Below are 14,413 nucleotides of genomic sequence, written 5' to 3'. Positions count from 1 at the left end.
TCCAGGGACTATTGGCATCTATACCAGGTCACGGGTTATGTATTACCCAGAATGTCCTTGGCATCCCGTGACCCGACAGTTACTCTTCCAACCCAGTTTAGACTGCTAGAGGGGTGGTTAGAGGTGGGCCTTTATCTGTTAAGACTTCAGGTTTGTTAGTTATGAAAAATACAAACTGGTCAAAAATTTGTCATTTGTTCATATACAAAATATACCTTCGGTCTTACATTAGGATGGACTTACTTATTGGTGGGAGGTAAGTCTCTATAACTGACTGGGAGTTTGCCACCTTTATCCATTTCCGAGTAGTAGATGTATTCTAAGACAATGGACTATTAACCCTTGAACCAAAGATTTATGAGAATCTATTGGTTCCCCTCTCTGGGTGTTCCTACAATGCCATGGTTTATTACATTATGGAAGATGGAGAACTCTCCATTCTCATAAACCACTCCTGTCCCTTGTATCTGGATCTATTATCACCCCTCTCTCTCCTTATTATTGAGAGAAGTGTGTTGCTACTGAAAAGTATACTATACTCTAGATTATCTTTAGAGTATGGCTGACCACCTCACCTGCATCTAGTCCGTTCCAGCTCATGATGGTACTCTCCTTCATACTGCCGTAGGTAAAGGAGTAGAAAGAAAGTAGTAAAGAAGAAAGACCAGTCATCTCATTCATTCTACTTTCATACTTTCATCTTAGACGAGAGACAAACTGACCCGCCAGGGGTACTGGATGAGCTATATCACCTGCTGGGCTGCCATCACTGGACCCAAGTAAAAAGTGTCCAAGGATCTATAGGCAATATCTTTTAAATAAAAAGAAGTGAAAATTGTTTGGCGTTGCCAAATATCAGCTTTCAAAGTCCTCTCCAAAGACATATTTATCTTGAATGCCAAAGAAGCACTCAAGCCTCTGATGTCATGAGCTCTAGCCCTCTCCAGGCTATTTGACCCTCTGTCTTCTGCCATGTATGCATTCCTGATCGTTTCTCTCAGCCAAAACGATATTGTATTCCTCGACACTTCCTTTTTGTTCCGTCCTGTACTTACAAACAGCCTCCGGCACCCCGGCCTGAGATGCCTGATTTTTCTTAAGTACGCTCTTAGTACTCTGATGGGACACAGAAGCAATTCTGCCAGAGAAGGTATGGAAAAGGAGTCGAATCTGCCATTTACTACTGATGGGTTTTGAGTTTTGGCTACGAATTCTGGTACAAACTCGAATACCATAGACTTACAACCTCTCGAATGCTTCACCACATATGACAGACTATGAATTCCCCTACCCTTTTGGTTGAGGCTAGGGCCAATAAGAAGATTGTCTTCAGGGTCAGGCTCTTATCCGTGGACTGTCTCAATGGCTCGTAGGGGGGTTTTGTAAGACTACTCATACTCAGTACCATGGTCAAATCCCAATCTGGGACTTTTAGTTCCTTCGGAGAACAGGACTGCTCAAAACTCTTCATTAACATAGCCAACTCCCATGAAGAAGAAATGCCCACGCCTTCCATGCATAGGACCGAGGCTAGAGCAGCCCTGTACCCCTTTACAGCAGATACCGACATATGCCTTTCTGTCCTGAGATATATCAGAAAATTTGCTAACTGTTGAATAGTGGTTCCGAGTGGAGACAAGTTCCTTCTACAACACCAATCACAGTATGCTGACTATTTTCCTTGGTAGACCGGTGCAGATGACCTTCTGATATTTCCTGCCATCTGTGTTGCTGCTTTCTGAGAAAAGCCTCTTGCTTGCAGGACTTCACCGACTGGTGGTACCTCTCCATGTGTGGCTGACATAGTAGGTTGTTACACGGAGATAACTCTCTCAGCACATCTAATAGGAGTTCCAACAGATCTGGAAACCATTCTACCTTTGGCCATAAAGGTGCTACCAGAGTCATTTTGAGGTTCTGAGACCACATTACCTTGTTCAGAACCTGACGGATTAGACAAAATGGAGGAAATGCGTACACGTCCAGATTGTCCCATGGGTGTTGTAGCGCATCTTCTGCTACTGCCTCTACGTCTGGGACTACTGAACAATACACTTCCAACTTTTTGTTGGAGCTGGTTGAGAATAGGTCTATGATCGGTCTTTCCCACAACATGAGCATCCTGTCCACTACCTCTTGATGCAAGGACCACTCCATTCCCAGGATCTGATCCCTCCGGCTCAACTTGTTGGCCACTATGTTTCTTTTTCCTGGAATATATCTGGCCCTGATATCTGCTAAGTTCTCTTCAGCCCACTGATGAAGTTGAACTGTCATCATGTACAACTGCCGAGATACCAGGCCTCCTTGCTTGTTTAAGTAAGCTACTACTGTGGTGTTGTCCGACATCAATACCACTGATTGCCCCTTCACCCTCTCCCGGAATTTCTGTGGTGCCGGAAACGCTGCTTTTAACTCCAACATGTTTATATGGAGTTCTCTGTCCGGGGAGGGTTGCTGAAGGGTAACTCCCACTGTCAGATTGTTGTCCTGCACCCACCACAGTAGGTCTTTCCTCACCTCTGTCGACAAGGGAATTTGCTCGTATGGGTGATCTACCGTTGGCGACCAAAACTCCTTCATCCTCCATTGCAGAGATCGAAGGTGTAGCCTCCCTTGTGGTACCAGCTTCTCCAAGGAAGTTAGAATTCCCAGTACTACCTGCCACTGTCTTGCTGGCTGTGTTTGTTTTTCCAGAAAGGCATTCACCACTTGTTTGCATTTCTCTACCCTCTGGTCTGCTGGGAACACTTTGGCTTTTACTGTCTATAATCATACCCAGATACACCAGCCGTTGACTTGGATCCAACTGTGACTTCTCCTGATTTATCACAATGCCTAGGCTGTGACAAAACTGCAGAAGGGTAACCCTGTCCTGAAGTCATTTTTCTCTGGACTTTGCTATCACCAGCCAGTCGCCTAGGTATCTTATTAGCCTGAACCCCTGAGCATGCTCCCCTGTCGACACAAGAGTGAATACTCTTGTAAAAACTTGCGGAGACGTTGTCAACCCGAAGCACAGGACTCTGAATTGGAAAACTTTCTCTGCAAGACTGAAGCGGAGAAATTTCCTGGAAGACTGATGGACTGGGATCTGAAAGTATGCGTCCTTCAAGTCTATTGTCAGCAAAAAGTCCTTGACCCTGACTGCTGCTAGAACCGTCTCTGGGGTCTCCATCCTGAATCTGGCTTTTCTTATAAACAGATTCAATGTTGACAGATCTATTACTGTCCTCCAATCCCCGTTGGCTTTGGGGACAAGGAAAATGTGGCTGTAAAACCCCTTTGACGGAATCGATACTTGTTCCACAGCCCCTTTTTCCATCATCTTCTTCACTTCCTCTTGCAGAATAAAAGCCTTCTGAGGTTCCTGAGCATAAGCGAGGTGCGGTAATGGTTGTTCTGTCAAAGGTGGGGTTTCTTCAAACGGAATCAAATAACCAACTCTGAAAACATCCACCACCCACTGCTCCGCTCCAAATTCCTGCCACACCTTTCAGTGATTTGCTAGGCAACCCCCCACTGGTGTGGCTGAGTGATGAGAGGCGCCCATCCTATCATCTTGAACCTTTCCCTCTTCCCCTAATACACCTTCCTCTGTTGGTTCTATTGTGAAAGGGGCAATGAGCTAACTTCTTTGGGGAAAAGGATCTTGTTGCTCTATTAGAGATGTTATGTCTCACTGGCTTCTTACGAGGTATTTGCTGATGCCTTACCTCAATAGAATTAGCATGACTTCCAGATGTTTTCCTAACTGCCTGCTGTACTAATCTGTCGTTACTGTCCATCCGTCTTCTATCTATAGCATCTTCCAGTATGCCCTCTGGCAACAGTAATTGAGACTCTAGGATATTCCCATTCCTCATTGCTAGCAGGGAATCCAAATCAATAGTGCGGCTTAATCTAGCCAAAGCTACATCGCTCCTCATCAACAGGATATTTGCCCAAACATTGGCACTTAAGTTTGTCAAGTACGGAATTGCTTTGGAACCTGATTGTAGCAATCTGATAAACACTGACTCATCCACTACTTTTCTTGTTACTTCTGAGGATGCAATTTTTGCCATTGCTGTTGACCAAAGGTCTAACCAAGAAGCAGTCTGAAAGACAGAAGCTATTGCTTCCAAAGTAGCAGCCTTCTGACAAGCCATCGAAGGGCATTCCATCTTAACTTGATCCAAGTTAATCCTTACCACATCTGGTTTAATTTGTCTAGATAGCAAAGGAACCATTGGTGTCGTATATTTCCTATGTTTCATTATTGGGGGGGGGGGATAAACTTAAACGATCTATTCGATCTTAAGGAATTATCCCTTCCAGCAATCCGTGCATTTACGTGTTCTAGAACTGACTCCGCATGACTTGAGCAAGGTAATTCATACAACTCCTTCATATCCTTTTTCAACCCAAACACCATGTCGATTCCCGGAGGAAGCATATTGGCAGGTGTCTCCGTGCTCTCCGAAAGGTTATTGAATTGACGAATCAAATCAACCACCTCCGCATACATAGCCAGAAACTGGTTTTCTCCTTACTCCAGTTCTAACGTATTGTGTTCAGCCGCAGGAGAAGCTAGCTCACTCTTATCTGCTGACAAACGTTCGGGTGCATCATGGCCGTCCGACCCTACGACGACGGCTCGATCTCAAGAATAGTCAGTAGAAGGAGACAGCCTAACTCCTTCTCTGCTCACAGATCTAGAGCGAGAACCCCATCTATATCTCCAAGATAAAGGCTCTCTTGAAACCGAGCTAATTTCCTCTCTATCTCTGTTAATATCGTCTCCAACGACCGTCAGGGAATTCGGCCTTGATCTCTCATCGAGTCGAACCATGCCTTCTACCAGCGTATGAGAAAAGGTTACCAACTCTTTATTATTCGACTTTTTAATGGGAGCTCTCTCATCCTTTCTCCTTATCTTAAAAGGTCTTACAGGCGACACTGGTATCTGTTCTTTATTCCTTGTTGAATTCCTCCCACTCATTGTTGATTTTACCAGAGCCTCCTAAACTCTTTGTTGTCTCTGCTGGCATCTCCGCGGCGGCCGCTATCTCAGCAACTGTCGATGCTTTTGCTCGTTCGGACACTTGTAAACGACTTCGTCCATTAGCCTTAAGCTTTCCAGCCACTGTCTTCTTTACTTTGTTGCTAACCGGGATGTGACAGTCCTGGCTCGAAGATGAAGAAGAATTTACTCTTCTCCTCTTGCCCCGAGCATCAGTCACGAAGTCCCGTATCCTCCAGTGCTTGACTGGTACACTCAGTGACGTCATCGAACTTTGCGATGATGCTGAACTAGAGGAAGACGACGAAGAAGACGACGATTCACATCTTTTCTTTTTGTCTTTCTTAAGGGTTAACTATCTTCTCCTCTAGAGCTTGTAATTTCTCATGACTGTGTGTACCAAAGTCAGAAAGCGTATTTGGCTCCGGAGGCAACGAAGTAGATAGAGAAGCAGTAGGCTGTGACGTCGTCGCGTCAGCAATGTCAGTGTGTGATGCAGGTTGTGATGTCACCACTCTTGTAGGGAGAGACTGAGCGGTTGCTGCTGGCAGCCCTGCGTATGCTGTAAAACTACTTCCAACGTTCTGCATAACTGGAGGCACTGATGTTGTTGTCGTTGCCGTGGCATTAGCTCCCATAAAGTGCAAGCCAGGGGGATGAAGAACATTCAACGTTGTCGGGCCCTAGTGGAAGCGAGATGCCATATAATGAGACAGCAACCCCTCCAAGGTTGGTATGCCTGGTAGGCCTAACGCCGACCATGTTCCTTCCATTCTCTGCGCATCGGGAGCCGACATCTGGAACAAAAATGGCGATGCTCCCCCTCTCCCTACTGGGAATGACGGAGCATAATTATGGATGAAATTACCCAAAACCACTCCTGGCGTTTCCAATAACAAATCACTAGAAGAAACTGAAGGAGTATAGGAAATATCATAAGCAGGTGACAAAACATATGGAACAGTTTGGTGTATTGCCAATACAAAAGAAGCCAACGATGCTTGGTCATCAAAAGATGGCGTCGTCTCCTTTCTTTTGTACTGGTCCTTCCCATAAAACTTCATCCACTGTTCCACCGACCAACCACGACAAACATAACAAGGATTAGTAATAGTACCTATATTTTCTCTGCACCTACATGTTGCATGTGGATATGTAGACACCGATGTTAAAAATCTCGAACAGGGTAACCCATTCACTCCAGGGGATTTCCTTTGTCTCTTCCGAGAACCCGAAGAAATTTCCGTTGGTGAAGCAAAATTCTCCATCTCACAATGTGTACACACCTATCAGATCACACCCACACTGAGAAAACCCAGAGAAAGAAAAAGTAAAAAGGGAAAAAATTAATAAAGTCGGGCAAACTAAAACCGGCTTTAAAACATAGAAAGTAATCACATCCTATCTTAAAGGCGGTAGGAAAGTAACTGTCGGGTCACAGGACGCCGAGGGCATTCTGGGTACTACATACCCCGTGATCTGGTATAGATGCCAATAGTCCCTGGATCTCACAAGTTTATTATTAATTCTACCGGTTTCCAGCTTGGCGCTAGTATTATCCTAATGCTAAGACCAAAGGTTTGTTTCGTATATGAACAAAGGCTCTTCTCAGGCTGGTTCCCAGGAATTAACCTGGAAAAGAAAGAAAAAAAAAACAAGACTTTCTTCAATAAAAAAAAGACTTTACTTAGGAATATAATAATTTTGTTAAGTGAGATATACCTGCCCTCAGCAAGAATTCCTGACATTGTTACGTCTCGAAAATAATGCGTTTCTGCTGATTCCAATTTGAGCAGTCAACGAGTAAGTGCAGGACAGTTATGGGAACTTGGCTTTCATTACATTTCATTGGGTCAGAATGTGAGGTTGTCATGAGCTGACCATGAGAAAATCTAGTATGACCTATGCGGAGTCATGCTAATATTACTTTTTTAGATCTTGCTAAACCAGATCTCCTTCCAGCATTTACCAGTCTGAAGAAGTTCCCCTGGAAGGAGGCAGAAACTCCCGAAGGAGAAGCTTCTCCTGTGATGTAATACCCATGCTTTCTCTTACTAAGTCTAGTAGGTGGAAAGCAAAATATGACTTTGCCCTGATCACTCTTCTCTAAAAGCCAGGTGTCAATGTCTTTCAGGGCTTTCTGGGAAGAGGCAGACAGCACTAAATTAGGAAGCAAGGTGGGATCCTCTACTAGTGCTCCCATTAGAAAAATAGAAGCTGGCGCAGAAGGAGCCGCTGGAGAAAGGAATTCAGAAAAATTGGAAAGAAGGTACTTCAGCAAGGAAGAATAAGCTGAAGAACGAGAATCCTGATTCTCATCCCCTTTCTCTTCTGAAGAAACAGGAGACAAGGCTGAAACTGGTGGGAGACCTGGCGGATGAGGAGCAGAAGTAGTCTTCTTCAGTAAGTCCAAAATACTGTCATGCTCATTCTGAATAGGATCCATTGAAGAAGGGTCCTCTGTGCCTACAGGAGGAGCTGTCTGGAGGGAAGTTAGTTAACGAACTGTCGAAGAAGCTGGAAGGCTAACTGAAGATGCTTCCAATGAATGTGTAATACCAGAAATAACTTTCTTCGACTCCATACAAAGCAATGAAGGAGGACACCTTTGGGCGCTTCCGGGTACTACTGCAGTCAAGGAGACAACCCTGACTGAGTGTCTAGCAGTAGAAGGGCAATCCGGCACTTGAGGGAGCTTTGACAAAGACGGTCGTTCCAAAATTGGAGAATGATGAGGCACTGAGACAATGCTTGGTTGTATTTCGAGGCTACCTCCGAAGCAGAAGGACTCTCGGGTACAATACACATACAATCTGTGCAAATAGTGTGCGAATCAGTTCTTAGTCAAACGAGTATTGCAGCCCTTGCTGAAAAACCTATTACTGGAACTACTTGAGTCCGATATACTAAGTTCAAGTCCAAAATTGTCATTATCGGTAAGGTCACAATAGTCAACAAATTGTCAAAATTAGCAATAATAGAGCCTAACTCTATCTAATTGTGCCAAAAGGCAATATAAAATCAAAATACTTCACCAAAACAATGAGAATACAACATGGATAGGACGAATTCCCAAAATTCAGCTGGAGCTAACAGTTGATCTACAACCATCAGCCAGCAGAAACAAATTGAAGCCATATTTGCTAGTTGTTCCTCTCTAGCCTCATCGGTGGGTGGGGCTCGTCACCTAGCCACTAGAAATAGCGCAACTCACAAACTTTCAAAATTCTAGCTGCTGATTGTGCAAACTTTTAGCTATGTGATTACTGGGTAAGTTACTTAATTAAATGAGCTTTGGAAACCAGTGAATGTCATTCTTGAATTTCGGAGTATCTGGAAAGCCAAAGACCAATAGACTACTATAAGTAATGCATTTGCGTCACAACAGTTACTCATTATTTTGAAGCAACAAGATCAAAATACTGTTAGACAATAGCTTTGAATAAACTGGAATCATCATTATTTTTCAACAATTAACAAAAGTTTCCACAATTGCTGGAAGCTATTCTCCACTGTCTTGAAAGTAAATGCTGTCAAGAAAAAAGGGTGCTCAAAGAAGCTGGATAAATTACAATAAAGGAATGGTAAACAGATAATATAATAAGCAAAAAAGTTCACAAGATAGAATGATCACTCACTGTCTGGGTATCCAGCTTCTGTATCATGAAGGAAGTTTAAACTAGTAATACAAGATGTGTTGAGGAATTCCTGCATCTTGCCAAGTGAAACCCTGCCAATTAGAGAATACTGTATTATATAATGGACAAGTGAGAATCATAACTCAACACTGCTTCTGTTCTTGATAATTAAAAGTTAATAGAACTGTATTTTTGGATCAAGAGAAAACTGTATTTTCGAATCAAGAGAAAGTTGTATTTTGGAATCAAGAGAAAGAAAAAACTAGCAACACATTGAAAAATAATTAAAAAGCACTGATAAAAAAAGCTATTTTACTCATAACCCTATAACAAACTGTTTAACATAGATCATCATCAATGCAGTGATGCACTTTTCTATAAATATGATATTGTTAAACTACAATAAAGTTTTGTACATACTTACCTCCAATAAGATACGTAGCTATAGTCCCTCCGACGTTCCCGACAGAATTTCAAATCTTGCGGCACACGCGACAGGTAGGTCAGGTGGTCTACCTTACCCGCCGCTGGGTGGCGGGTGTACGAACCAATCCCCCTTGCTTGTCAGATTTTTCTCTTCCACCTGTCTCCTGAGGGGAGGCTGGGTGGGCCATTAATTGTATATATCTGCCAGGTAAGTATGTACAAAACTTTATTGTAGTTTAACAATATCATTTTTGTACATGAACTTCCCTGTCAGATATATACTTAGCTGATTGACACCCTTGGTGGAGGGTAAGAGACAGCTAAATAATACAGGTAAGACGGGAAACAACTAATGTTGTAGGATATAAAAACCTTGGTTCTCACCTTTTCAGGATGAAGACTTCATAGATACTATCTCTGAGTCTGCATTGCCTGGAGAGCTACAGCTAGGACGTGACCTGTTGCTGACAGACTCTCGGATCTACCACTGGGATATGTGATCCCCTATTGTGGTAGAATCCAAGTTGGATCTTGTTAAAGGGACCTTGTCCGCTTACATAACAGATACTTACCACTACCTCTGCAAGGAGCCAAAACCCACCAGACCACCTAACCAAAATACAAAGGGTTAATATTACGACAAAAAGAGGTGCCTCCTGCAACCTCTTTCAGACAACCAAAAACACAAATACAAAATATAGGGTAACATATAAAAAATTTACACAGGATAAGTTTCAGCTCCCTGCCCCAGCACCGAATCCGCCGATACGAAAGGGCCCAAGGCGAAGCATTTATCATACGTGATTTTTACATCACGTAGGTAGTGGTTTGCGAAAACCGACTGGCATCTCCAAAAAGTCGCCTCCATCAAGTTCCGCACAGACATATTTTTCTTGAATGCAAGCGAAGTTGCAATGGCTCTCACCTCGTGAGCTTTCACTTTCAGTAGTTTAAAATGCTCTTCCTTACAGGCAACATGTGCCTCTGTAATAATACTTCTCAGGAAGAAGGAAAGAGCATTCTTCGACATGGGCCGAGTGGGGTCCTTTACGGAGCACCAAAGCACATCTTGATTAGCCTTAAGTTGTTCCTTCCTCTTAAGGTAATACTTCATAATTCTCATAGGGCAAAGAGTTCTTTCAGGCTCTTCCCCTACCAGAAAAGATAAACCACGAACTTCAAAGCTCCTGGGCCAAGGACGTGATGGGTTTTCATTCTTTGCAAGAAACCCTAGAAGAAACGAGCACACCATAGAATCTTCCTTAAACCCGACATTGCCCTCAATAGCTTGGAGCTCACTCACCCTCTTAGCTATAGCTAGGGCCAAAAGAAAGAGAGCCTTCTTCGTCAGGTCCTTGAAAGAGGCTGAGCCAGGAGGTTCGAATCTAGACGATCCAAGGAATTGTAGAACTACGTCTAGATTCCAGTTCGGTACAACATGAAGACGCTTAATGGTTTCAAATGATCTAATAAGATCATGCAGGTCCTTATCATCGGAGATATTTAAGCCTCTATGCCGAAATACCGCCGCCAACATACTGCGGTATCCCTTAATAGTTGATACAACAAGATGACACTCTTCTTTGAGAAAGATTAGGAAATCCGCAATTTGGGTCACAGAGGTACTGGAAGAGGAAATGTTCTTCCTCTTGCACCATCGTCTGAAGACATCCCACTTTGAGTGGTATACACGCAAGGTGGAAGGTCTCCTCGCTCTTGCGATTGCTTTAGCAGCTGTTGTTGAAAAGCCTTTCGCTCTGACCAGACTTTGGACAGTCTGAAGCCAGTCAGACTGAGAGCGAGGAGATTTTTGTGGTACCTGTCAAAGTGGGGTTGTCTGAGTAGATCGCTCCTTAGCGGGAGCGATCTTGGAAGGTCCACTAACCATTCCAGTACCTCTGTGAACCATTCTTGGGCCGGCCAAAAGGGAGCGATTAAGATCATTCTCGTTGAATCGGACTCTACAAATTTCTTGATGGTTAGCCCCAGGATCTTCAAGGGGGGAAACGCGTAGACGTCGAGTCCGCTCCAGTCTACAAGAAGAGCATCTTTTGCTAATGCCTCTGGATCCGATATCGGAGAGCAGTAAGGATCCAGTCTCTTGTTCTTCGACATGGCAAAGAGGTCTATGTGTGGCCTGCCCCATAACTTCCACAGGCTCTGGCATACATCCAAATGAAGGGTCCACTCTGTGGGAAGGACCTGATCTTTCCTGCTGAGGAGATCTGCTCTTACATTCCTTTCTCCCTGCACGAACCTGGTGAGAAGCTTGATTCCCCTTTCTTCTGCCCACAAAAGAAGGTCTCTTGCTGTCTCGTACAGGGAGAAGGAATGCGTCCCCCCGTTTCCTGATATATGCCAGAGCTGTAGTGTTGTCCGCGTTGACCTGCACTACCGATCTTCTGACTTTGGGCTCGAAAGCTTTCAGAGCCAACCACACAGCCATCAACTCCTTTCTGTTGATGTGCCAGTCTACCTGGTCCCCCACCCAGGTACCTGACACTTCGCTGGTTCCCAGAGTCGGCCCCCACCCCGTGTCCGACGCATCGGAAACAACACCAGGTTGGGGGTCTGGGATTGAAGAGACAGTCCCTTCGCAAAGAGGTTGGGATCTGTCCACCATAAGAGATGTTGCTTGACGTCCTGGGATAACGACAGGGAGAACGTCAAATCCTGAGAACGACGACTCCAATTCCGATGAAGAAAGAATTGGAGCGGTCTCAGGTGCAACCTTCCTAGGGAAACGAATTGCTCCAGCGAGGAGAGCGTCCCCAGCAGACTCATCCACTCCCTCACTGTACATACTTCTTTCCCTAAGAAGGTTGTTACTCTCTCGAATCCTCGGGCTATCCTTTCCTGAGAGGGAAAAGCCCGAAAACTCAGAGAGTTCATCTGTATCCCGAGATACACACACTCTTGTTCGGGAATTAGTGACGACTTCTTGAAATTGACGAGAAGTCCCAACGCCTTCGTCAATTCTAGTGTTACTTGTAAGTCCTTCAAACAACGATCTTCTGAATTGGCCCTTATCAGCCAATCGTCGAGGTACATGGATATCCTCACCCCTTTCAAATGAAGCCATTGAGCTACATTTCTAAAGATCCCCGTGAACACTTGAGGGGCCATCGAGAGGCCGAAACACAGAGCCCTGAACTGAAAAATTTTCCCCCCCATCATGAATCTGAGAAACTTCCTCAAGGAAGGATGGATCGGTACGTGGAAGTAAGCGTCCTGTAAATCCAAGGAAACCATCCAGTCCCCTGGACGAAGTGCTGCCAGCACTGATGAAGGTGTTTCCATCGTGAACTTCTTCTTTTCTACGAAGAAGTTCAGGGCGCTTACGTCCAACACCAGTCTCCATCCCCCTGAGGACTTCGGAACTAGGAAAAGGCGGTTGTAGAAGCCCAATGAACGATGGTCTGTCACTAGTTCGATAGCCCCTTCTCCAGCATCTGATCTACTGCTAGATGGAGAGCTTGATTCATGATGGGGTCTCTGTACCTGGCCGTCAGCTCCCTTGGGGTGGTCGTCAAGGGAGGTCTTGCGACAAAAGGGATGAGGTAACCTCTCCTCAAAATTGAAAGGGTCCAAGGATCCGCTCCTTTCTGGGCCCAGACTTCTGCAAATTCTAAGAGTCTGGCGCCCACCGTTGTTTGAAGGACTTGCAAGTTATTTGGGGGCTTTAACTGACTTGGCAAAAGTCTTACCCCTTCTTGAAGGTCTATGACCTCTAAACGTAGAGGTTCTTGAGGAAGAAGCCCCTCAAAAGGGTTCTCGAACACTTGACTTTTCCTTCTTAGCCTTGGTAGGGAAGGAAGGGCGAGGTTTTCTTGCCGACTGTGCCAAAAGGTCCTGGGTGGCTTTAGCCGAAAGCGATCTCGAAATGTCCTGCACTAGATGTTTAGGGAACAACTGAGCGGACAGAGGAGCAAACAGCAAAGAAGACCTCTGGGTGTGGGAGACAGACTTCGTTAAGAAGGAACAATAAACAGACCTCTTCTTCACGATCCCGGCCCCATACAGGGAGGCGATTTCACTCGCTCCGTCTCTTACCGACTTGTCCATACAAGACAAAACACACATGAGATCTTCTGGAGAAAAGGACTCTGGCACTTCAATTTTCTTGGCTAGGACTCCCAACGACCAATCAAGGAAGTTAAATACCTCCAGCACTCTGAACATGCCTTTCAGCATGTGATCTACTTCATTCATTGCCCAAGTCGTCTTTGCAGAGTTAAGGGCAGCTCTCCTCGTAGAATCTACCAGCGCCGAAAAATCCGAATCAGCCGAAGACGGTAGACCCAATCCTAAGGACTCTCCTGTTTCGTACCAGAAACCAGCGCGTCCTGATAACTTCGAAGGAGGAAAAGCGAACATCGTTTTCCCCACTTCTTCTTTGGAAGCCATCCAGGAACCAAAACTCCTCCGTGCCTTCTTCATTGAAAGAGTTGGCTTCATCCTCACACAAGAAGAACTCTTCGCTGTCTTCGCCGTTGAAAAAAGTGAGTGAGGAGAAGTAGCTCTGTAAGCTTCTTGTAAGAAGACACAGCAGCAGAAGTGTTCGGTTCCTCATCCGAACCTTCTAGGACGTCTTGTCGAGGCGAGCGCAGAAGATCCTTAGGTGACGAAGGGATCCTAGTAGGAGCTGAGCGAGAGGTTGGAGAGCGCCTTCTCGTAGAAGAGTTCACATCCACTGGAGCACGATGAGAAGATCTGGGTTGTCTACAATGAGACTCCCTCTTCGAGGTAGACGGAATCTCAGCAGAAGGAGAGGTAGGGCTCCTATCCCGAGAATCCTTGGATACATCCACAGGGCGCTTACGAGGAGGCGAGCGCCTACCAGACTCTGTGCGCCTTTCCTGAGGCGAGCGGCTGCCAGGAGAAGAGCGCCTATCGGGAGCAGAGCGCTTGCGCGGCTCTCTATTCTTGTCCAGTTGAGTACGATCAACGGAAGTTCGACTGGAAGGCGAAATGCGCCTACTAGGAGAAGGCTGCTTGCGAAACTCTTGACCTCTAACAAGAGGATAACATTCAGGAGAAGGGCGCTTCAAAGCTAACGAGCGCCTACCTGGAGAAGGGCGCTTGCGAGGTTCCTGGTGCCTACCAAGAGACGAACGGTCAGGAGTAGAGCGTCTACACGGAGAAGGGCGCTTGAAAGACTCTTGTTATCTGCCCCGAGGAGAATAATCAGGAGTAGGACGCCTTAAAAGAGACGAATGCCTACTAGGAGATCGACGTGCAGTAGGACTCTTGGCGCCCTACCTTGCGGGGGGGAGGAGCGGTAACAGCAGGATGCCTATCAGGCGCACGGCTCCTACCAGACTCTTGACGCCTGTAAGGAGAG

General features: G+C 45.4%; 1 protein-coding gene across 8 annotated transcripts in view; it reads right to left on the bottom strand.

The window, feature by feature from the left end:
- LOC135226965 (probable phosphorylase b kinase regulatory subunit alpha) overlaps window positions 1–14,413 on the bottom strand; it is a 349,374-nt gene that overhangs the window by 196,480 nt on the left and 138,481 nt on the right. For all 8 annotated transcript variants that reach the window (XM_064266663.1, XM_064266662.1, XM_064266664.1 and 5 more), the window contains exon 13: window positions 8,644–8,735. In XM_064266663.1, the coding sequence (XP_064122733.1) occupies window positions 8,644–8,735 (92 nt within the window). The remainder of the gene's footprint in view (window positions 1–8,643; window positions 8,736–14,413) is intronic.

This window comes from Macrobrachium nipponense, chromosome 15, assembly GCF_015104395.2.
Source record: "Macrobrachium nipponense isolate FS-2020 chromosome 15, ASM1510439v2, whole genome shotgun sequence".
Lineage (NCBI taxonomy): Eukaryota > Metazoa > Arthropoda > Malacostraca > Decapoda > Palaemonidae > Macrobrachium > Macrobrachium nipponense.
This window is presented reverse-complemented; position numbering and strand designations above follow the sequence as displayed.